Raw genomic sequence first — 26,530 nt, 5'->3', positions numbered from 1 at the left:
GCGCCCGGGGAGCAGTTGGGGGTTCGATGCCTTGCTCAAGGGCACCTAAGTCATGGTATTGAAGGTGGAGAGAGAACTGTACATGCACTCCCCCCACCCACAATTCCTGCCGGCCCGGGACTCGAACTCACAACCTTTCGATTGGGAGTCCGACTCTCTAACCATTAGGCCACGACTTCCCCTAAAGGTGTGTGTGTGTGTGTTTGTGTGTGTGTGTGTGTGTGTGTACAGTCATTAATTCACATTGGAGCACTGCTTTGTTGATGCCACCAAGAGACCCACAGATAAACTGAGGTCTAAATCTGAGCTTGTGGGCAACTTTGTGTATGTCTTAAGCAATTGGGAAAATTCACAGAATTTTGTAAAAAAAAAAAAAATTTAATTATATATATATATATATATACATATATATATATATATATATATACATATATATATATATATATATATATATATATATATATATATATATATATATATATATATAATTTTTAATCTGATAACATCATTTTATTATTATTATTATTGTGTGTTCCTATTTTTATTTTATTTTATTAATTGCGATGTATATAATTTTAACCTTTTAACATTAACAATAAATAAACAGCAATAAGTTGTCAACAAAATACAAACCATTTTTCTAATATATTTGGGGTCAGTATGAAGTGGGGATCTCAGACCAGTTTTTTTTAAGTGAAATAAGATATAGTGGGGAAAATATATATTCATCTTATATTTATATTTTATTTCAGCATTATTTCAGTTCACAAATTGTTTTAATGAACGTGATTAGATCATAAAACCCATTATCAAAATATAAAATAATTTGGATTCAGAAAAATGGTGCCAGCGTTGAATGACTTTGCAGACAATTTAGTCTTTATTCTCATCTCTGTTGGCCCAGATTTCATGCGGGTACTAAGATATACAGAGACAATATATGTTTATTTTACCATCTACAATCCTAAATAATAAATTATTCAATCGGGATGTGAATCCACCGTGTGTTGTGTTTAGCGAGCCGTCTGGCTGAGTTTAGATGCAGTCACGAGTTTGAACTTCATTGTTTTTGTTCTTTCCCCTCAGGAAGGATACAATATGCATTAGTTTAAACCTGGCAGTATTTTCAAATTCTCTTCTTTCTATCCTTTCAGTTCTCAAGGTCTCCATTTATGCAACTTCTATGTTTTTTGGTGATTGTTGTTGTGCCTCTTACATTGAAAGACTTTGAGATAAAGATACATTTATTTATCATTAAATCTTGACATGCATTGCACTTCCATCAAGACAGCAACAAAATATGAAAACCAAACACATTCTCGTCTGATCTCCCCACTTTTATCTAACTCAGTCTCATTGCGCTTGCTGATGTTCCTGGACCCTCTGTGTTAGTTCTTTATTCAGCAGACGGCTCAGAGCTCTTTGCTAGGCTTTGCTTGTCAAGGCTAGTTAGCTTCAGTCTCTCTCACTCCAGCATCCAGCGAGGAGAGAGATGGAGAAAGAGAGCAAAAATGTAATGTCTGAACTCTAAACCTGGGTCAAAATCCACATTTCTCCCTTTTACTGCCTAGGGTAGAATTAGTTCTGAAGGGTTGCTTCGAAACAGGCTTCATATTTCTTGAAATTCTGGCCAAAGATAAAATAATCTGAGCCTAACTGTTAAGACGGGTATTTCTTTATCATTGCAGTTCTTCTTTTGTCTCGTTGTAAATGGTCTTGCACCTAACAAATGAGCTTATAATCCATCTTCCTTAGGTGACATTTAGGAAACTTTAAAACGACAAGCACATTTAGTTTCTGTGATTTGGCATACAGTAGTTCTTGGTAAAATAAAATATTCAGTTAGAAAAATACTATGTTTTCTTAATGAAAGATGTTAGTAATAATAATAATGTTAACAATTTAGTATTTCAATATTGCTTTACCAGAGCTGTAGAACTTTATTTTATTTTATTTTATTTTTTATTGGGTTGTTATGTTTTTTATGATTTGCATTTTGCTGTATTATATCGTTGTACTTTATTTTGATTTTCTTTTCTTTTCTTAGTTTTTTTTTTTTTTTTTTGTTGGTTTTTGTTTTTCTTTGCTTTTGTGTTGTTGTTTTTTGTGGCTGTTTTGTTTCTTGTTTAGTTGTGGGGGTTTTGTTTTTGCTTTGTTTTATTTTTGCTTTTTGTTGTGCTTTGTGGGTTTTTGTCATTGTTTGGATTCTTTTTGTCATGTTATGTTATGTTTTGCTTTTCTCTTTTTTGTTGTGTCGTGTTTTGTTTGGCTTTGTTTTTGCTTTTTTTTGTATGTTATAAAAGATCGTGAAAACAAACACTTTTTATTTTAGAAATACATTTACTGGAAAATTGTACAAGATATGAAAGTTTTTAAGAATAAGTAGATATGTTTTTTCTTGTTTAATATTTATGACCACCGTGGATTCTTTTTTTCCCTTCCACTTTGTAGAGTCAGATGTTGCAGATTTCAACGGCAGGAGCTCTTTGCTGTACCGGTTTAATCAGAAGTCCACCAGCACTGTGAAAGACGTCATCTCTCTACGGTTTAAGAGCCAGCGCGGGGATGGGGTCCTTGTGCATGGAGAGGGACAAAGAGGTGATTACATCACCCTAGAGCTGCATAAGGGCAGACTGGCCCTGCATATCAACCTGGGTGAGTATAGACTTTTAAACTCAAATCCAAAGGCCGGAAACGTACTCCATGGCCACATATGCTTTGAAATATCTTGATTTGATGCATTTGCATGTTCAGAATCATGGCAGATATTTGTAACCCAGTGTACTATTGCATTCTTAGTGTTTCCACAGCAGGGTGCTAATGCTGGCATTTGCATTTTTTATGTTTTACTTTGAATTATTTTATTTTAATTACTTTATTGCTCTGTATGATGACATGATCTTTAGTAATGCATCTCACTTTTGCAAAAATAACTCACTGTTTAGGTTATTCCACATCTTTTGGTTTTGTAGAGCTCTTCTATCACTGCAGCAAGAGGAAGTATTCATAGACATTATCGTGGCATCTTACTGTAATCGCATGAGAGGCAGTTGTGAAACAAAGATTTGATTAAGAGGCCAAATCTGCGCCGTAATCACATTTAAGTGTATCGAGCTGTCACAAAGAATGGTCTAATGTAGGGTTCCAGCACTTTCCGAGGCTCGTGTTCAATTAGCACCAGCAGTCAAATGGAGTAAGTTGTGCGTTAAACCAAGAGTGACAACGAGCTCTGATTGCTAAGTATACCGAGCCAAGATTGTGTTGATGCTGTTTATCAGGACAGTGTTTTCATTTACATTTGCCTTCGCCTTCTATCTGAAAGCCTCCAAAAGCTCTCAAAGCTAATTTCAGATGCTGTATGTTGTCTCCTTCTTGGGGAAAATCTCGCTATAATGTGTCTGCTTTACATTTCTCTCCAAAACTGGAAAAGGATTATATTACTTAAAGAAAATTAGGCATATTTTTGATACATTAATTCACCGTCACTTTTGGTGAAATATTTGGTTAATTGTTATGCAAGTAATGCAACAAATATTAACGGTGCTAAAAATAAACGTACTTTTCTTTATGCAAAATAGATTTTCTTACATCTTTCTTTTGATTTTGTGGTGAAATATGAGCTGAACATGTTCCTGACAGGCTTCTCTCACTTTGTCAAGATACGCTCTTCTTTCTGTTCTTTCATCATCAATACAGCAGGTTTCTTTCCAGGAAGTTAAGAAGGATCAAACAGAGGAGACGGCACATTGCATACCTTTCCTAAGCTATTTATGGCTTGTTTTGAGAATATGCACAGAAAACGAGAGCGTTTGATAATCTTCTTTCTAAGGTTGCCCATTATAAAGATGCAATAAAATTAGCAACTGATAAAAAGTTTGCTTCCGACAACATTTACATTTTTGTTTAATTTGCCAGCATAATATAAATGGGATTTGATTTTTATTCACATTTGTACATTTTGTTTAACTTAAACAGGTGCAAATTAAAACTTAAAACCAAAAAATGTGAAATAAATAGTGAGTTGAAGTGCTGAAATTACTAAAAATGAAACTCAATTAAAAAATAAATGAAAGCTAAGTAGTATCTAAATGTGTATATTTCTTTCTCTCTTTTTCTCTCAAGACGATGTCAAGATGCATCCTAGCAGTGGCCATCTCTCTGTGTTTCTGGGTAGTCTTCTGGATGACCAGCACTGGCACTCCGTCCTGATCGAGCGATTCAACAAACAGATCAACTTCACTGTGGACAGACTAACCAAACACGTGAGGACTGGTGGGCTGGATGATTCACTGGAAGTTGATTATGAGGTGAGAATGTTTTTGGTTACTTAAATTTTGTACAGTCTATTAGCAGATCCATATAGAGATCTTTAACAGTAGTTTTTATTAAAGAGCCCAAATTTCACGGCTTGTTACATTTGAGCACAACTCACATTCAGCAGATATTTGCATCTTTAAATTTACAGTCTTTTCCGGAAAAATAAATAAATAAATCAAAATAAAATAGTCTGATGAAACATCCTAGACTACAGATTTTTATCCAATGAAATATTACCTTGAATCAATTTATAATAAATAGGATATATTTAATGTATTACTTTAGATTTATTTAATATTTAGTACTTTAAGGGATCTTGAATACATGTAATATTTATTATTAATTCAAATGAAATTATTTGAGACTATTAACAGTTCAATCAGTTGTGTTCTTCTTTTGCTCTTTTTTAACTTAATTGTATTTACATTGTCTATTTATGTTGCTTATATTATTTCTGTGTTGTGTTTTGAAGTGCATTTTATGAAATATGCAAGTAAAATAAATGTTAAATATAATAATAATTTATTAATGAAGTACACAAACATTGTTTAAGCTAAACTTTGAAGTGCATTGAAGCGAATTACTATTTGTATTAATAATATAATTTTATATTTAAATGAAGTGCAAATTGTTGGTTCAGAGGATATTTTGAAGCTGGTCATGTCTAATAATCTATCTACGTGCCTTCTTGATCCTATGCCTATTGAGGTATTGAAACATGTGCATGTGCAACATTCCTAGGTCCCTCTATTACTGCAATAATTAACAACTCTCTATCTACTGGAAAGGTTTCTTCAGTCCTCAAGCTAGCTGCCAGTACATCAGTTTTTTAAAATACTGGTTCTAATTTGAAGGATTTGTCAAGCTACAGGCCTATTGCCCATCTTCCATTTTTGGCTAAGTTTCTTGAACGAGTTGTTGCCGTCCAGTTACAACAATACCTGTCCATTAACAATATCTAAGAACTCTTTCAATCCGGATTTAGATCAGGTCATAGCACTGTGACTGCTCTAGTCCAGGTTATGAACAATATTCTCATTTCTGCTGACATTGGGGCTTGTAGTATTTTACTCCTGTTAGATATTCATTACTCACGCTGTCTTTCTTGAAAGATTGCATAGATGTTCCGGCGTCTCTGGTATTGCACTTGAATGGTTTAAATCTTATTTTACAAATCACTTTCAGTTTATTGGTTTGGGTAACTGTCAATCTGAACCAACATTAGTACAGCAGGATGTTCCGCAGGGGTCTGTACCTGGGCCTATCCTATTTGGTATTTATATGTTGCCTCTGGGTCAGATAATTTGTAAGTTTTGGTTAGAGTTTCATTTTTTGCCGATAACACTCAGATCTATCTCAGTACGCACCCTAATCCTACTCTTGCACATTAATTTTCTCGAGCTCAATGAGACAAAAACAGAACTTTTATGTATTGGTGTGCCAGCGGCTTTACATAAATTAAATAGTTTAATGTGATTACTGATTGTGGCTTCACTACTCCATCCACCCAAGTACGAAATCTTGGCATTATTTTTGACCCTCAACAATAGTTGATGCCTATATCAAAATGGTTTAAAAAAACTGCATTTTTCCACTCTGTCCTTCTCTATCATTGTCTGATGCAGAAAGGCTAACCCATGCCTTTATCAAGTCGAGGCTTGATTACTGCAATGCACTTTATGTTGGTCTCCCTAAAAAGACTATTAAGAAATTACAATATATTCAGAACGTATACAACTGCCTGTCAACATATTACTCTTGATACTGCATAACTTGCATTGGCTTCCTCATCAAGCACGTGTTTATTTTAAAATTCTGATCTTAATTTATAAAGCTATTCTTTGGACTGCCACTGCCTATATATCCAGTTTAGTTGCTCCTTATACTCCCATTCGCTCTTTGCACTCAGCTGAGTTGTGTATCCTCCAGCAGCATGCATATAAATTAAAAACTATGGGTTGTAGAGCATTCCACAATCGTGGAGCTGAGACAGAGAATGCTCTACCACAACCCATAGTTTTTAATTTATATGCATGCTGCTGGAGGATACACAACTCAGCCGAGTTCCCACCAGCCGGAATTAGAGATTCTCCAGCTTTGAATTGCTTTAAGAAATCTTTAAAGACTTTTTGTATGTTGCTTACTGTATGTTGAGTATGTTTATACTATTTTTTTTTATTATCGTGTGTTTATCACTGTTATTTTATTATCCTTGTTGTTGCGCTATGGGTTAAAAAACCCATGCTTGTTGTTGTTACCCATGCTCACAGTTGTAGCGATTTGGGTTAAGAAAAGCGAATGATAAATAAAATGCATTATTATTTTTATTATTATTACTATTAATTTTGATTAGTTAAGAGCATAAAACCTGAAGCGCCAAATCACTTGGCCAATGATTGGACATATTTCTCGCTATGTTGTAAAACCTCTCCATTGCTGTTGTTTTCCCATTCATTTCACAAAGCTCAGCTTTGGAGGAATCCCTCTTCCCGGAAAACCAGGCACATTCCTGCGGAAAAACTTCCATGGATGTATGGAGAACCTCTACTACAATGGGGTTAACATCATTGACTTAGCCAAACGACGCAAACCTCAGATCTACAGTGTGGTGAGGATGTTTATCTTGTACATTTATTATTGATCATCTCATACATTTGTTATTGTTGTTGTCAGAGCCATGAAAAAGCTATCAAATAAGAAAAATCACGACAGGTCTTGATGAATTATCAATCCCATCAGATCCTATCCATAATGGATGGTTCTTGACCTGAGAATTCAGTGATTTTTCCCTAATAGCACCAACATGGAAAGGTGCCAGAACTTTCTGCAGCCAAGTTTGTGGATTGTGATGAATTTTGGTAGTTGGAGCACAAACAGTGTTTGCAGAGAGATTGATTTAAATTTTCATTCACATTAGTTTTCACCTGAATCTTTCCAGAAATGCATTGTAACGCTGGTGTAGTTCTCTGTGGAACTGGTCAGCAGGGAGCGAAATCGAGCCATTCTGATTTTTTTGAGTCGTCGCCAGTATACTATGGCACCACAAGGGAGCTTTTTAAGAGAATGAATTGTGGTTTTGTCCACATTATTCCCACAGCGCTGAGAGCCGTGTCATTAAAATATCTTTTACAAGGTGCGCAATCACTCTACAAGAGCTGTTCGGGCCTTAGATTACGCCCCATAAATGATCCGCTGATGAATACCTCATAACCTCTTTCTTTTACTGTGCAGCAGGTGCATGGAGCTCTTAAAGCGTTAGATCACAGAAAACCTCCAGGACCAGATTTAATAGAGCCTTACTTTTTGAAAAAGGCGGCTGATTTTGTTGCAGAGCCCCTTACAATTCTTTTTAATCTGTCAATTCAAAACAATGAAATACCTTCAGTTTGGAAATCAGCTTTTGTTACTCCCTTGTTTAAAGGAGGTGATCCAGCAGTTTGAACTAACTATCGGCCTATATCTAATTTGTGTGTTTTGTCAAAAATTTTAGAATCCCTTGTTTCAGACCAAATAAAATAGTTTTTATACTCAAATGAACTCCTGTCTAAACTGCAGTCAGGTTTCAGGAAAAAGCACAGTACCATCACTGCTGTTACAAAGGTAATTAATGACATACTTGTCGCTCTTGATAGAAAGCAATTCTGTGCATCACTTTTTCTTGATCTGTCGAAAGCTTTTGACACAGTGGACCATGCTGTTTTAAAGCAAAGGCTTCTTTGTCTGGGATTGTCTGATTGTGTAGTTTCCTGGATCATGAATTATCTGAGTGACAGGACTCAGTGCATTAAATGTGATGGTATATGTTCTGCATTAGTGAAGGTCCACAAGGGGGTGCCACAAGGCTCAATATTAGGTCCTCTCTTGTTTATTATGTATATAAATGAACTAGGCCACAATGTGTCGGATGCTAATATGCATTTTTATGCTGATGACACGATTATTTATTGTTTTGGATCGTCCCCAGCTAAAGCGGTTGAGTCTTTGCAGAAAGCTTTTGATGTGGTTCAACGTACACTTATGCAGCTTAAACTGGTTCTAAATGCTGATAAGACCAAACTGATGCTGTTTAGTAATACTAAGAAGGTTTCTCAAGCTCCTCCTCCTGTGTTCACTTTGACTGGAAGTGTCATAGAGGTGGTTCATTCTTATAAGTACCTTGGTATCTGGCTTGATGATGCTCTCACTTTTAAGCCTCATATAGACAACCTTGTGAAGAAACTCAAACTTAAACTGTCCTTTTTCTTTAGAAATAAATTTTGTTTTTCTTTAAACAGGAGATCAGGGCACTGGCATACTTTTATCTACAAGGCCAGGCTTGGTCTTTTGCCATCCTACATCTGTAGTTTAATCACATGGAGAAGTGTTGGTTCTTATTCATTGCGATCAAATGATCACTTGCTGCTCTTTGTTCCATTTGCCCGTACAGAACTGGGAAAAAGGGCTTTTGTCTACTCCCCTCCTTCTTCATGGAACTTTTTGCAAAAAGACTTGAAATTATCTGAACTTATTCCTTAAAGTCCAGATTGAGAGAACCTGAAATGACCTGTTTAAATTGTAAATGTTTTTAATTATTTGTATTGTATAACTTTTATAAATGTGATTGTGTTTTTGCTGCCTCTTGGCCAGGACTCCCTTGAAAACGAGGTTTTTAACCTCAATGGGTCTTTCCTGGTTAAATAAAGGTTAACTAAAAATAAAATCCAACTCGCCAAAGGTCTGGACTGCATTACAGTCATTTTAAAATGAAGGAAGGGTTTTAATAAGAGGGATGGCTTTGTGTAATGAGACGTTTCTGCTTATCTGACTGCTCCATACATGTAATTTTCACATGCCTGATTTATTTCATATTGTTTTGGTTTTATTGAGATATTATCCATAAATATAAAACATGCCTCTTATTACAATTATTTAATTGCTTTGATCTTCAATTATAAACTGTATAGTTAAGTTATTTGAAATCTGAATGTTAATGGCCTTGTAGACTGAGAGATAATGGATGGATAGATACATATATGGACATGTATGAATGGATTGATGGATGGATGGAGAACTAGATGGGTATGGAATAAGGGATGGATGGATAGATAGATGGATAAAACATTATAGATATAGAACTATAGAACTTTCTGCATATAAATGACTATATATATATATATATAGAATATATATGGAATAGGTTACAAAACCATCTCTTAAGAGTTTGGACTACACAAATCTACAGTCAGACAAAATGGAGGAAATTCAAGACCACTGTTACCCTACACAGGCAACTAAAGGCCTTCTCACATTGGCTGATGTTAATGTTCATGAGTCCACCATCAGGATAACACTGAACCACAATAATGTGCATTAGAGATTTGCAAGGAGAAAGCCACTGCTCTCCAAAGTGAACATTGCTGCCCATCTGCAGTTAGATGAAGATCATGTGGACAAAACAGAGGACTGTTGGAGAAAGGTATAATCGATAGATGAGACCAAAATGGAAATTTTTTGTTTAAATGAGAAGTGTCATGTTTGGGCAAAGAAAAACACTGCGTTCCAGCATAAGAACCCTTTCCCATCTGTGAAACAGGACGACTTGCCATCATATTGTTTGAACAATGAATTCTGAATTATACCAGAAGATTTTAGAGGAAAATTTCAATACATCTGTCTGATAACTGACTCTCAGTAGAATGTGGTTCATGTAGCAAGACAATGACCCCAAGCACACAAGTCGTTCTACCAAAGAATGGTTAAAGAAGAACAAAGTTAATGTTTTGGAATGGCTGAGTCAAAGTTTGGACTTTAATCCAATTGGAATGTTGTGGAAGGACCTGAAGCAAGCAGTTCATAGGAGGAAACCCACCAACATCACAGAGTTGAAGTGGTTCTGTACTGAGGAATGGGTTTCAATTCCTACAAGTAATTGTGCAGGACTGATCAGCAGTTACAACAAACATTTAGCTGCAGTTATTGCTGCAAAAGCAGGTCAAACTACAGTAGATACTGAAAGCAAAGATTCACATGCTTTTGCCACTCAAAGATATACAACACTGGATATATTTTTCTCAATTAGTAAATGACAAAGTATGTATTTTTGTGTCCTTTGTTTGATTGGATTATCTTTGTCTACTTTCAATCTGATGATGTTTTGGGTTATATTTAGTAGGAATATTTGGGCGTAATTCCCTGATAATGATACAAAATGCATGATACAAGATGGAAAATACATCCACAGTCTTACTTTATTGTTCTACATTTTCCCAGTTCCGAGGTTCAAGGAATCTCAGTCCTCTGAATCAAGCAACTTTTGCCAGTTTCCATTCTCATAGTCTCATATTGTTAGCACCAGTTTCCCCACTGTGATTATGTGGAATGGCTTGTCATCGGCTGTTATATCGTGTCACATCAGTGCAGTGGACTATACCAGAGCACAACTAATCACTGCAGCCATTAATCTGGCCCACATGCTGGATATTGCATCCTTTAATGGACAGGGAGGGAGTTCAGTGGGACTCTGGTACTAATGACAGAGAGGACCGAATCCCACTTAGTCCATGCCACCCTATGAGATTTTCACAGCAGACACCTTCACCCGCTCTCAATTAAGTTTTCAGCAAGGCAAATATACAGGCTCCTAAAGGGCCTTTGGAGCCCAATAAGAGCCAGGCAATGAGGTATGAGCGACTACGAGCGACTAGCGTGTCGTAGTGTGACTTTAAAGCGTATGTGGGATACACTGTGCCTGGGATTAATAGGGTCAAAAGGTCTAGGACTTTTTTTGATGTCTGTAATATTGCATTTGAATGTATCCTAACCGGTTTGATTCGGGGCAGAGTTGACAATGCAAAAAAAATAAAAAAAAATAAGATCAATCAGGAATAAACAAGACTTTATTATGGTTTCTGCTTTAAAACAAGAAGAAAAGAGTTATTTTAAAATGTCTGAAAACTGTTATTTATTTATTTATTTATTTATTTTTGGAAGTAAAATAAGAATGCAAATGCTCTTTGCTGCTGACTTTAATTTAAAATATATGATCTATTATAAAATGATAATATAATATGTATTTACTTATTTATTTGAGTATTGCTTTTACTTAGAAATGCTTCATTCTGAAACTAAAATTATTGTGAAGGTGATGTGTGTTGATTTTAAATAGACATATTATAAAGCAAATATTTATTTATTTATTTATTTGAAATGCGAATGTTGTTTCCTGTTGGCTTTACTAAAAAAATTTATTATTATTATATTTATTTTAAATACATTTCAGAGTAGTGTTTTTACTCAGAAACACTTCATTACGGAAGTAAATTGGTAATGCGAATGTTGTTTCCTGTTGGGTTTAATTAGTTGTATTCTCTTCTAGATGAAGTAAAGTGCGTCTTCACAGGCTTCAGGTATTTCTGTGGTGTTTGGGGTTTTAATGGATTGTGTTTAGCTAGCGCTTCGTCAACTCCTTACTTAAAGAATCCAGACACATTCTTTTTCCTCTAGCGGTTCACCTTGCGATAGGCCCAGGGTCTGGAGCCGATCCTGTTTTGGCTCGCTGTCTGAGACCACACAGAAAGACGGATCAATAGACTGTCCACTATATAGTCCAGTGCCATTGGACTGTTTGTCTAAAAACAGACCGCTATTATGTTTCCGTGGAGACCTGCAGTCTCCTATGTCTTGACATTTGACTTACTGTTTATTCCCCTGTCACTCAGTCTGCCCGCCTCCAGGCAAAACCTGTCAAAGAAGGAAACGAACATATTTCTGCATGGATTTGTGTTTAGATTCAGGGGAAATTGTTTGTTATTGTGCAAACACTGAAATATTTACTACACCAAAAATACATTTACACACATATATCCTGATATTTTTTTTGTAGTTTATTTTAACCCTCTCATAACATGTCATTTCAGGGGAATGTGACTTTTACCTGCTCAGAGCCTCAACTGGTATCTGCCACCTTCTTGAGCTCCAGCAGCAGTTTCCTGTCACTTCCATTGGATGCTGTCACGGAAACGCTGTCAGTGACGTTCCAGTTCCGGACATGGAACCAGGAAGGGACGCTACTTTCAGTCTGGCTGAGGAGGGAGTCAGAGAGACTGCTTTTGCTTCTCGTTCATGGGCAGCTTAGGCTCACACACCACAGATCAGCATTGCAAAGCTCTGATATAGTCATCGGTGAGTCGTCTACTTGTCTACGTGTGTGTCTTTCTGGAGCTCACCTTTTGGGGTTTGAACATATAACATTAACACAAAATAATGCAATTTGTATCATAATATTTCAAAAACAAAAATAACAAAAACAATAATAATAATAATAGCTGTCAGCCAAAATCTTTATCCAATGTTTCAAAAAACAAAATAATGTAATTTGAATCATATTGATAATAGTAATAACAATAGCTAATAACACCATATAACCACATTTGTTTATTATTTTTATTATTACATGATAATAATAATAATAATAATTATTATTATTATTATTATTATTATTATAATATGATATTAACAATGATATATTTTTGTTATAATTATGACAACAGCTATTAACGTCAACATCTAAAATTTGTTTTATTATTATAATTACAACAGCTGCTATTATAAACATTCTTTAAAAAATATATTTTATTAATGTATTTATATATTCTTATTCTTAATTCAATTCAAGTTTATTTTTTATAGCACTTTTGTATAGGATCCAGACTGGATAATAATAATATTAATAATATAATTTTGTTATCAACAACGATTTATAATAATAATTATTATTATTCTATTATTATTATTATTATTATTATTATTATTATTATTATTATTATTATTATATAACAATAACAATTCTAACAATAGCTAATAACACTATCTGTTATTATTATTATTTGTTATTTTGTTGTTAATATTATAATTTCAACAACATCTATTATAAAAATTATTTTAAAATGTCTCAGTTACTTATGTAATCCTCATTCCCAGAAGGAAGGAACTGAGATGTTACATCGATACTGACATATGGGGTTTCCCTTGGGAGCCCCAATAACCTCTGAGTAGTAGAAAAAAGGGCAATCAGCGTTGGCAAGTAGAATTTGCATGCCCAGCCACTACCCCATTCACACAGGTATATAATAGGAAAGCTTGCATCCACCATGTTTGTGCTGAGGAACAAGCCATTCAGTGATGTAGCCCAAGGGGGTGTAACATTTCCGTTCCCTCCTTTAAGGAACGAGGATTACATAAGTAGCCAAGACGTTCCCCTTCAGTCAGCCACTTTCAGCGTTATGTCGATACTGACGAATGGGTTACCTATGGAAAGTGCCACAACCACAGCCACTGAACTATGTCATGAGTTTTGGTGATGTAGATGCTGGCAGGCTCAAGCGTGACAAGTAACAACTTGCACCCCACATCGTAACCTACCCAGCACCTCGTTGCTAGCCAGAAGTCTTTTATACCATATAGGGACAGAAAGAGCAGTGATCACAGTAAGGAGGGTCGCAGGTTGTTCCTTAACCTTGCGTTCATTGTTGTACAAAAGAAAAGAGTGCTTTGTGGTCTTTCTTATTTGACAATAGTACAGCAGCGACCAGTTTATTTACACTAGGGAAGCCTGCCTTAGTCCAAGTGGAGAAGGACGTTACGGAGACCACATTGGGTTATGTTGCGGGTTTACCAACAGGGAAACGATACTGTGAAAGAATACACACATGGGATCGACAGAACGGAATCACTACCTTTGGGGCACCAAGATCAGTACAGTGGCAGTGCAGACAATGCAAGTACTGATCCTGGTCTCAGGCTCCTCCGCCGAGCCTGACAGCTGGAGTGTGCTAGGAGGATGCACAATCCAGGGTTCGTCTGATGAGGAACACTCCTGGAGATGGTGGGAAAAATGCGGGAAAAAAACTGCTCAACCCAGAGGCTGTAAAACACTGGGAAGGTCTAAGGTGTTACCCAGCCTGTGGCTCTATAGATGTCTGCTAGAGAGGTGCCATGTGGCAGTGCCCAGGAGGAGGCCACACTCCGAACTGAGTGAGCCCTACTCCTAGGGGCACAACTTACCTTGTGTTTAGTATGCCAAGGTGATGGCATCTGCTAGCCAGTGGGACAACCTCTGTATGAAGACAGGCTTCCACTTCTGCTGCCCTCTGAAGCAGACAAAGATTCTAAAGATCACAGTGCGGTCCACGCAAACATGCAGTGCATGATCAGGACACAGCAGTGCAAGCGTTCTGGCAGGTGGCTCAACATTGCAGCTGAGGGGTCGTGACAGCCAGCACTGGTGCAGATATAGATGCCACAGGGGGATGCCCTCAACAACGAGCAGACTGGAGGCCAGTCCGTGGCAGTAGTATATCACGCCAGGGCAAGATGTGATAGATGACCTCAGTCTGCTTCTGGATTGGCGAGAACTGCTGGTCAAATATCTCGACAGCGTCTCCGAAGAGGCCAGCCTGTGGTATGGGGGCATCAAGAATGCGAGCCTTGTCGGCGTCCCTCATCTCAGCAAGGCTGAACCAGATATGTGACCACTAAGGTGGCCATTGTCTGGCCGAGGGCCTGCGCCTTGACCTTAGTCACTCATAGAGTGAAGTTGGTCACCTTGTGCAGTTCCTGCATTAACCCCCTGCTCAGAACTATCAACGTGCAACTGCTTTAGTGCTTTGGCCTGATGGACTTGCAGGATGGCCATCGCTTGCAAGACTGAGGCTGCCTGTCCAGCGTCACTGTTAAGGTGGTCGCACACCGAATGAGAAGAGCAGCATTGTGCCACATCCAGAACAATTCGTACATAGAACAGTGTGCATACAGTCATAAAATACTATCCCCCGGTTTCACAGACAAGGCTCAAGCCTAGTCCTAGACTAAATGCAAATCTGAGTTGTTTCAACTGAAAGAAACTTGCACTAACTGATCTTAAACAGGTCAGTGCCTTTGCTTTGTCTTAAGATGAACACTAGTAATGCTTATTTCTAAGGCATGTTTATAAAAATTGCTTAAATGTCCTAATTGAACTATGGCTTAATCCTAGGCTTAGGCTAAGCCCTGTCTATGAAACCGGGCCTAGGTGTCAGAATTTTAAAGACGGGCCCACCATCGCTGGTAGTGAGGGAGGGGGAGGCAGCAAAGCAGCTTCAGGCAGAGAAAGGTGACTTTGTGACTTCATGACCACCTCATGCACTTCCAGGAAAAATAGCACTGAGGTGGGTTGCAGCGGCGAGTCACGTCCCGGGCCTTGGAACCAGTCATCCAGCTAAGAATGCACTGGGTTGGGTGAAGGCTTCCATTTAAGCCCAATGTTCTCGAATGTCCAGGAAAGCATAGCAGGCAGTTCAGAGTCAAACTCTGACTTTGCAGTCCTCCCAGAATGAGGAAGCTCAGGAGAGTCCTCATCCTCTGAAGCGCCTGATGCTTCCAATGCCGTGATCGATATATATTCTTCGTCTGGAGTCCCCGACGAAACTGTCGGACAGCTGCAAGATGGCCCAGCAATCTTCTTCGGAAGCTCAACGGCACGTAATGTCGTGAAGGAGTGTGAGGTCCGTGTGGACTGGCCCGGTGGAAGAGCTCCCACTGTAACCCTTTAGATCTCCCTGAGTGCTAACCAGCGAGGACATCTGCTTCCAAGAAGTCCCAGGCCGGGGAGCAGCTGAGGGGACTTCAACCCTCACGAGAAGGCAGAGTCGCCATGGACATGTGTTCACAACGAGGACATAAACCATCCTCAAACTAAGTCTCAGAATGCTTATGGCCCAGACACGTGAGACATGGCCGAGGCCGTCAGAGTGTGTCAGGAAATAACCACATCCAGAAAAGCACAGACGAAGAGACATTTTTAAAAAGATGCTCTCGTCTGTGTAGCTCTTTAAGAGAAACTGCTCAGGGGTTATCACAGCACTTAACCATGCTATTACTGGCAAAACACAGCTGAATTTGCCATAAACAGAAGTGTCAAGTGAAGAGAATTTCTCGCACGTGATTGTAGAAAATGAGAAGCACATATTGCAGCAACCTCTTGGCTCTGAAGCAAAAAACTGAATGAACGGATACATGTCACCCTCTTATATACCTGTGTGTGCAGGGGAGTGGCTGGGCATGCAAATTCCACTTATCAATGTTTATTGGCCTGTTTTTTACTGCACAGAGATGATTGGGACTCCCAAAGGAAACCCCATACATCAGTTTCAATGTAACTTTGAAAGTGACTCACTGAAGGGAAATATATTTTATTAATTTATTTATACGTTCTTCTTGTTCTTAATAATAAAAATAATAATATGTTGTTACTTACAATGAGATTTTATTATTGTATTTATAACAACAGCTATTAAAAATATAACATTTGGTTTTATTAATTCATATTTTTTTTTTAAATAGTTTTATTAACAATAATATAATTATTGCTACAAATATTATAATAATAACAACAGCTATTATTATGATTTAATCTCAAATATGCCAACTCTTAATAAACTGGTTGTTTTGTTGCTGCAAACCTCTGTTGATATGAACGCTCCTTTAGTCTAATTATAATTAGCTTAAATTAAGAACAACAGATGTGAAAAGGAAGATGCTCCAAGGGATAAATATACAAGGTTATGCTCTTGTCTTCACATTTTACTTCTCTGCCACACAACAACATGAACATAGTCCAATCCCACATGCACATGTTCACCCTAAAAGCGTTTACCAAGAATTCAAACAGGATTTTTAGTTGTAAAGTCTTTGGCAGGCACACCTGTATGTCGACTGAATTTTGGATATGGATGCCTGGAAGGCTGCCATCACCGACGGCAAACCGAATCTCTGCACGTCCCTCTCAAGGGGAATAGTGGATTCTCTGCCGGGCTGACATATGCAGATCAACTCGTTGAGCTCCAGCGCACAAACCCCAGATCTGTCAATCATTCACCCTGATTAATGCGCAGCATTTGAGGCGTAACATTGCTCCATGTTTTCCTGTGCCAGGTCAGGCTCTGAGTGACGGCCAGTGGCATACGGTGTCCATTAGTGTGGGAGGTTTCCAGGTTTCCCTCTCAGTGGATGATGAGCCACCGTCCACCATGCAGCTCAAGGACATAGCACAGCTTGAGAGGAGTGTGCTAATTGGAGGTAGGGTGCTAGTGGATTTAAACAAATTCCAATTAAATATGCAGAACAGAATCATGTGGGCTGTAATTACAAAATCTCCTTCTTTTGGTTCTGTAACATGCAAGCTTTATCATGGATTACTGGATGCTTAATTTGAAGAATATACACATTTCAAAATGTAAATGAAAGAAATGTGAAATGGTATGCAAAAACATTAAGGCTACGTCTATGGTGATTTAGGACCAGTAAGCTATTTTACACTGAGAGATCATTTTCAAGCAAATAAATAAATAAATAGATCGATCAAATTTAAAAAATCAGCGACAAATGACTCCTAAATAATAACATTAATTTACTGTATAACAATAAAGAGAATCAAACTTTTACAAAATAATTTTTTTTGATGGTTTTGGTTTGTGCCGCGTCATGTTTAGGGGCATGGAAATATCCCCACAATAACGGTAATAAAAAAAAAAAAACATAATTTCTGTCTTACATTTTACATATTTCAAATACTTTTGAAAGTGGTTGTCTGAAATATTGATAAAATATAATCATTGAAAAGTTTAGTTTAAATTATTGCTTTTAACAAACAAAAGAGTGCTTTTTCATTTATATGATTATATGATTTTAACAGGTTGCCCATCAGTGTTAACCAATCAGGGTTGTCGGAATCCGACACTGGCATATCAAGGCTGCATGCGCTCTGTTATAATTAACAACCAGCCAATCAACTTCTACCTGGTGCAGCAAGGCCTGCTGGGAAACTTCAGCAAGCTCCAGTTTGACATCTGTGGCATTCGTGACAGGTATATCTATTAATCATTCTGTTTGATATGCTAATGACGAGTATCTTTTAAAATAAATTATTGTGATTCACTCATTATAAAATAATGAGCGACACAAACAAGCACAGTTTGAAAACAACATAGCATAGTGGTAAAATCCATGCCAGTGATTTTGCAAGCTATCTGGGATTCATCTTTTTTGCCTGAAACTTCAAATGTTAAAATTAGTTTCACACCTCACCCAAGAGGACTGATGGTTAATGGGATGTTTATGTGAATAGAAATCTAACAGCTGAAGTTTGTTTAACATACTGTATTCAGCGTGAGTGCAAAAGCCGTGGGCAAAGTTTAAAACTGCATCATCAAAGACACAACCTTTTTAGCAAGTCCATCATTTAAAAAAGAGTGCATTAAATTAGAAGTAATTAGCAAGCTGGGAGACCCAAGATCAGAGTTTAAAAGGAAAACTACTTTGAAAAGTACTATTTGAAGATGTTTTGGGGCAATGCATCACTTCTCTTCATGCATGTGTTCTCATTGTGCAAATGACACCAAAGTGTCTACACTGTTGCTGGCACTGTGAACAATATAATGACAGATTTAAATGAATAGAGGAAATGAGCAGATGAGACAGTTCCTCCATTATCCCCCGTCCTTTAGAATCCTGGCCTGTTTTCCATGGTCTACTTTATGGCACACACAAGCAGGAGATAAACAGGGAGGAATAAAAATTAGGCAGAATGACAGAGAAAGAGAGAGAGAATGCAAGGCAGGTGAAGATAAGAGCGTTTGCATGGTGGGGGAAGCAATTCAGGTTTGGCTAAGAGCTTTAGACAAAGAGGAAGAAAGAGAGACCATTAGAAAGGCTAATGTACTGAAGGATGGAGGGATGAAACAAAGAAAGAAGAAAGAAAAAGATGTGGCAATGGATAATTTGATGAAGGAAGGATGAAATGATAGAAGAAAGAAAAATAACTGATTGATGGATTGTTTAAAAGGATTTCTTAAATAGAAGGAAATAAAGATTAATGTAATGTAAAGAAAGAAAGAAAAAGATAAACAACATATATAGAAAAGAACCAGTCAGACTAAAAATGGAGGGATAAAAAAAATAGGCAAGGAAAGATAAATGGATCAATTGATGGAAGGAAAAATATGGAGGAATGGAAGAAAGAAGGATTGATGGGTGTACAAATGGATGAAAAAGAGACAGATGGAGATAAAGAAAAAAGAAAGATACTTTAAATAGAAAGAATAGATGGTCGAACTAATTTAAAAGGATGACTACAAATTAGGGGTGTAACGGTACGTGTATTCGTACCGGACCGTTTCGGTACAGGGCTTTCGGTACGGTGCACGTGTGTACCGAATGACTGAATGCAATATTTTGTGCTCGCAACATAAGTACATTTTCGTGTTTACAAACGAACATATTAAGTGGCGGAAGTCTCCGCGTTCAGTGCAAATCCCGCCCTGCAGCTGATTCTAAGGTCGGTGACACACTGGATGCGTGGCGCAAGCGTCTCAGCTGCGTGGCATGTCCATTTTTAATTCGGCTCCCATGTTGACAGGTTAGAGCTTGCAGACTGCCTGCGTTATTAGACGCGCATCTGGAAAATGCGTGCATGCTAGAAATAGAACCGACGCCTATTTTTCACGCAACACGCAAGCGTGTTGGAAGCGTTTCCAGGCAAAATAGAATAGGAAAACATGGTTATGTCATTTTGTACACAAATACATATTAATTCATGACAATTTGATGTTTGAAAGTCTATAGGTTGACATAAATTCTGATGTAATTTAAAAAATAAATTAATAATTATCGATTTTCAAATATTGCACCTGTCAAATATAGTCTATTTTGCCGTCAATACTGTTGATGGTGTCCTTTATCAGTAGGCTTTATATTTATGCTCAACATGAAGTATAGATTTTGTTGTCATGAAGACAAGAGCCTGGTCTGTCGGCGGTCTCCCTGTCACCTACAGCAGCAGGCACGGCACGGTTCTGGTGAAGCAGGTCTACAAGCTTGGATTGGTAATGATGCACTGTAATCATAGTTATTTATTTATATTTTTCATTATATTTTATTACATGATATTGGTTTGAGACTGAGAGTATTTTATTTAGTGGAGAACTTTGCAGCAGTATTTTATTTCTTATTCTATTTTTATTTTATATATATTTTATTAAAAAGTATTTTTTTAAAAAGTGTATAGTAATAAACAACCTGCAGTTTGCATTTCTTTCCCTTACTGTACCGAAAATGAACCGAACCGGGACATTAAAACCGAGGTACGTACCGAACCGTGATTTTTGTGTACCGTTACATCCCTACTACAAATAGATTAACTGATGTAGAAGAAAGAAAGATAAATGGATGAAGGTCAAGGTAAACTTTATTATCCACAAGTAGGAAATTCATGTGGTCACCATTACACGCTCCATTGTTAAATAGCCTGCTACATAACAATAAAAACATAAATTCAAAACATTAAATACAAAAGCATTAAAAGCATTTAAACATTTAAAACCTAAGAAAAACAAATACACAACAGACAAAACAATAAACATTGAAAAGAAAACATTATAAGCATGTCTGGATAAATAAACTAGCTGAGTGCTAGCTGCTTGTTGTACAGTCTAATTGCTGTAGGCACAAAAGAATTGCTGTACCTTGTGGTCCTAATTTTCCTTTGCAGTAGTCTACCACTTGACCTATTGCTTCTTAAGAAATTCTGATGAAGAGGGTGGGTAGAATCAGAGATGTATAAAGTACTAGAGACCCAGACTTGAGTAAAAGTACAAGTGCTCTATCAAAAAAATGACTTGAGTAGAAGTTGAAGTGCTCTTTAAGCACCACACTTAAGTAGAAGTACTAAAGTATTCAACATTTTTTGTACTTAAGTATTGCAAGTAGTCTATTTGAAAATTTACTACTCAAGTACTGAAAGTAAAAGTACAAGTATTGTGTTATGTAGTTAGTGTTATGTAAAGAAAGTAGTCAAAAGTTTGAACATATTGTTTTTACTATTTCAAATGATTAACCTAAAGGACAATCACAATTCCTTTGACTGTAAGTTTTTGTAAACAAAAAACAGTTTAAAGGGTTAGTTCGCCCAATTTGCTAAATTATGTCATTAAAAACTTACCCTCATGTTGTTTCAAACCCGTGAGACCTCCGTTTATTTTTGGAACACGGTTTAAGATATTTTAGATTTAGTCCGAGAGCTCTCAGTCCCTCCATTGAAGCTGTGTGTACGGTAACGTTATACTGTCCATGTCCAGAAAGGTAAGAAAAACATTATCAAAGTAGTCCATGTGACATCAGAGGGTCAGTTAGAATATTTTGAAGCATCGAAAATACATTTTGGTCCAAAAATTGCAAAAACTACGACTTTATTCAGCATTGTCTTCTCTTCCGTGTCTGTTGTAAGACAATTCAAAACAAAGCAGTTTGTGATATCCGGTTCGCGAACTAATCATTCGCTGTAACCGGATCTTTTTGAAACAGTTCACCAAATCGAATTGAATCGTTTAAACAAACCAATATCCCGGAGTAATTAATTTACTCAAACAGTACACTGACTGAACTGATGTGAAGAGAGAACTGAAGATGAACACCGAGCCGAGCCAGATAACGAACAACAGACTGACTCGTTCACGAGTCAAGAACACTGATCTATATATATAACATATTATAGATCAGTGGTCAAGAACCGTTTCTGTCAGACGTGTCCGATTCGAGAACCGAGGAGCTGATGATACTGCGCATGTGTGATTCAGCGTGAAAGCAAACCGACACACAGAGCGTCTAAACCGAACTGATTCTTTTGGTGATTGATTCTGAACTGATTCTGTGCTAGTGTTATGAGCGTGGGTAAACCGAAGGTTTGCAGTCAACGCCAATGACGCCATTACGTCGAGCGCAAAAGAACCGGTGAACTGTTTTCTTCAACTGGTTTATTGAATCGAACTGTCAAAAAGAACTACTGGTGATTCGAAAACTGATGCAACCGGTTCTTGACTCGTGAACGAGTCATTATCTGGCTCGGCTCGGTGTTCATCTCTCTCTTCACAGCAGTTCAGTCAGCACGCGCAGTCTTCTTAATCGCTTTATTCGCTCAATGATGTGCCAGCTTCATCAAACCTGCCATCTACAGTTCTGTTTGTAATGGAATGATTCGTAACATTTTTATAATTGTAACGAGTAACGATGCAGCACATAAAAAAAATATCGGAGTAAAAGTATTAAACTCATCGAAAATATGTACTGAAGTAAAAGTGGAAGTAGGAGAAAAAAATAATACTCTAGTAAAGAACAGATACCGCCTTTTAGTACTTAAGTACAGTAGTGAAGTAGTTCTACTTCGTTACTATACATCTCTGGGTAGAATCATAATCTTTTTAAGACTAAGGTCATTGTACAATTGGGCTACAGTTAGCTGATCAACTCCAATGATCTTACTGGCTGTTTTGATTATTCATTGCAGTTTATTCTGGTCCTTAATATACATGTTACCAAAGGCACAAATAAGGCCAAATGATAAGACACTCTGCAAGAGAGCTTTGTAAAACATCTGAAGAATACAGCTGTCTCTTCCAAAATGGTTAAGTTTCCTTAGAAAAAACATCCTCTTCTGTAATGTTTTGGACTTATTTTGTGCACATTCATTAAAAGTCAATTTATTATTGTTACGGCCCTTTATCTAATTTGGCTCGTTAAAACACATGTAAGGCAAGGACCGTACATATTAAGAATCACAGACGATTGGGTGAGGTTTCAAGGTGTATCGTTTCTTTTAATGAAACAAATGAGAGAGCGCACCAACAATAAACAATAAATCAAACTAATAGTACAGGTAGGGCAGCAAAAGGAAAACAGAAAACCTGACTATCTAACTCTGTAGGCGAGATCTTATCTGCTCCCGAAGAAAACAACAAACAGAGTGAGTCTTCCGGGCCACTGCTTTCCTACGCTGTGTTAAATAAATAATAAAAGTGATCAAAGAAAATACCCACTACCTGACTTGAAAATAACAAATAACAACTCAGTCCATGATCTGGAACAGTCGAGGCGAAGATCGTGGACCACTCGCCATGAGGCAAGAAACCCCAGCTGTCACTGATCAAAAGGGTTGAGACAGCTAGAGCAGCGAGCGCCACGAGAGCAGAGAGAACCGAGAGAGACCTGCCTCAATTCCGGACCGGCTTAAATACGGGGTTTCCCATGATGTCATTCATGACTGCACCTGCGATCTCAGATAGAACAATTAACATTCAGTAATTTAAAGCACCACCAAATAACACCCTCACCCTTAAATAATTAATTGTAGGGTGAAAATATATATCTTACCTCAGAGACTGCAATTAATTTAGATGCGAGATAAAGCATCCGCAACCACGTTATCCTTACCCCGAATGTGACGAATGTCAAGCTCAAAAGGCTGTAGGAATAAACTCCAACACATCAAACGTTGATTGTTATTTTTCATCCGATCAATAAAAATCAAGGGATTGTGATCCGTGTAAACAGTCAAGGGGTACGAAACAGAACCAACGTAAACGTCAAAATGTTGAATAGCAAGAACAAGGGCGAGCGCCTCCTTCTCAATAGTCGAGTAACGTCGTTGATGTTTATTAAATTTATGTGAAAAATAGCAAACAGGATGCTCGACGCCAATGTGATCTGATTGAAGGAGAACAGCTCCAGCACCAGTGTTACTTGCATCAACAGCAAGAGAAAACGGAGTAGTAAAATCAGGAGCAGACAAAACAGGAGAATTAACTAAAAGGGCTTTAATTCTCTCAAAACTCAATTGACAAATCTCAGACCATTTAAATGGAACCTTAGGACTAAGAAGGTCGGTTAAGGGCGAAGCAACTACAGAAAAATTCTTACAAAAATTTCTGTAGTACCCAACCATACCCAAAAATCGACGAAGCTCACGACGTGTATTGGGCACGGGAAAATGAGTGATGGACTCTACCTTAGACTCAACGGGTCGAACCTGACCGCCACCAACAATCTTTCCCAAATAAGTGACCGTAGCTCGGCCGAATTCGCACTTCGCTAAATTAACCGTAAGGTTAGCTTGAGACAAACGACTGAAAAGCGCGTCGAGTTGCTCCACATGTTCTGACCAAGACGCGCTGTAAAGGACCAAGTCATCCAAATATGCTTCAACGTTATGCATGCCTTCGAGGACGCGATTGACCAGTCTCTGAAAGGTTGCCGGTGCGTTTCGTAAACCGAAAGCCATTACGGTATAATGGAGAAAATTATCTGGTGTTACGAATGCACTGATTTCTTTCGCACGATCTGACAACGGCACCTGCCAGTATCCTTTAAGCAGATCGATCTTCGTAACGAACACAGCATTACCTACATGATCCATGCAATCTTCCATACGAGGCAATGGATAACTATCTGGTTTGGTCACAGCATTAACGCGTCTAAAATCAGTACAAAAACGAAATGTACTGTCAGGTTTTTTTACGAGCAAACAGGGTGAGCTCCAAGGACTAAAACTTTGCTCTGCGATGTCATTCTCAAGCATGAAGGTCACCTCATTTTTCAACAACATTCTCTTTTCAGGACTTACCCGATATGCATGCTGTTTAATAGGCAACGAGTCACCAATATCGATGTCATGCTCTATTAATGAAGTACAAGATGGAATATCAGAGAACAAATTACTGTACGTCTGAATAATATTAGTCACATCAGCTCGTTCGGCAACGGTCAAATGAGAAAGGTGTGAGTCTAAGGTTCGAATGATCTCAGAATTTTTCAATCTTCCCACAACCAGTTCGGTAGAAGGAAACTCTACATCCTCCTCGAAAGAAGAATCATCACCGCTGTCCGATACAGCAGAACACAATGGGTGAATCGAAGATTCAGGACTGGACAGCGCCTCGGTGTCAGGTATATCAGCACTGGACAGCGCCTGTCCTCCGGCCACCGGAAAGTCTGTGGGTGAGACAGTTAACACAGCCCACTTTCTTCCAGACAAATCTGGCGATCTCTCAAAGTACGGCTTGAGCATGTTAATGTGACAGAGACGAGTTTTCTTTCTTCTGTCTGTCGTCGAGATAAAATAATCAAGCTCACTCACCTTTTCTTTCACTCTATAGGGACCATAATAACGAGCCTGCAAGGCAGACCCAGGCACTGGCATCAGCACAAGCACCTTGTCACCAGGAGTAAAACTACGAAGTTTAGCACGACGATCAAAATGCTTCTTCATTCGTTGCTGTGCAATCTCTAAATTCTCTTTGGCCAATTCGCATGCACGATGCAACTTAAAACGAAAACCTGAGACATAGTCAAGTATGTTATTTTGAGTTATATCACTAGTCCAATGATCCCGAATCAGCTTCAGTGGGCCACGAACAGTATGCCCGAACACTAACTCGGCCGGACTAAAACCTAACGACTCCTGCACTACTTCTCTCACTGCGAACATGACCATAGGCACTCCTTCGTCCCAATCTTTTTGAAACTCAAGGCAAAACGCACGCAGCATTGATTTTAAAGTCTGGTGGAACCTCTCAAGTACTCCCTGACTTTCTGGATGGTAACAACTTGAGGTGCAATGTTGGAAATGCAGCTGAGCTAAAGCTTGCCTGAACACACGGGACATAAAATTCGTGCCTTGGTCCGACTGAATAGTACGTGGAAGTCCAAACAGTGAAAAGAACTTTATAAGTGATTTTACAATCACTGGTGCAGTGATTTTACGCAGAGGAATAGCCTCTGGAAAACGCGTTGACGTGCACATTATAGTGAGCAGATATTGGTTTCCCGACTTCGTGTGAGGCAAAGGACCGACACAATCGATCATCACACGCTCAAATGGTTCACCGATAGCTGGAATAGGATACAACGGAGCAGGTGAAACATTCTGGTTCGGTTTTCCCGTCATTTGGCACACATGACAGCTTCTGCAATAACTTGCTACATCAGTTTTCAGGCCAGGCCAGAAAAAATTTCGGAGTATTCGATCGTACGTCTTATTTACTCCTAAGTGACCGGCAAACGGGCTATCATGCGCAAGACTCAAAATTTCAGAGCGGTACGAGGAGGGAACTATTATCTGTTTGACGATTTGCCACTCATCATCAGCAGATACAGTAGGTGGTCTCCACTTCCTCATCAACACTCCATCTTCTACAAAGTATCCTTGCGATACGTGTTCGAGTTGCTCAGCAGGAACAACGTTGCTGCAAGCTTCAAAAAGGGATGACAATTTCTCATCTTTCCTCTGTTCAACCATAAGCTGCTCGCGAGACAGAGACAATTTAGTAGGCCCCATAAAATGTTCATCTAATTTTTTAACGGCACTATCTGA

The 26,530-nt window shown here is 38.0% G+C and overlaps 1 protein-coding gene across 1 annotated transcript in view; it reads left to right on the top strand.

The window, feature by feature from the left end:
- LOC132131508 (contactin-associated protein-like 5) overlaps nt 1–26,530 on the top strand; it is an 80,837-nt gene that overhangs the window by 29,091 nt on the left and 25,216 nt on the right. The window contains exons 5-10 of the mRNA XM_059543551.1: nt 2,452–2,655; nt 4,123–4,307; nt 6,782–6,925; nt 12,213–12,477; nt 17,266–17,409; nt 18,026–18,197. Of these exons, the coding sequence (XP_059399534.1) occupies nt 2,452–2,655; nt 4,123–4,307; nt 6,782–6,925; nt 12,213–12,477; nt 17,266–17,409; nt 18,026–18,197 (1,114 nt within the window). The remainder of the gene's footprint in view (nt 1–2,451; nt 2,656–4,122; nt 4,308–6,781; nt 6,926–12,212; nt 12,478–17,265; nt 17,410–18,025; nt 18,198–26,530) is intronic.

The sequence above is a fragment of the Carassius carassius genome, chromosome 48 (assembly GCF_963082965.1).
Source record: "Carassius carassius chromosome 48, fCarCar2.1, whole genome shotgun sequence".
Lineage (NCBI taxonomy): Eukaryota > Metazoa > Chordata > Actinopteri > Cypriniformes > Cyprinidae > Carassius > Carassius carassius.
The sequence above is the reverse complement of the archived record's forward strand: the minus strand, read 5'-3'. Positions and strand labels throughout refer to the sequence as shown.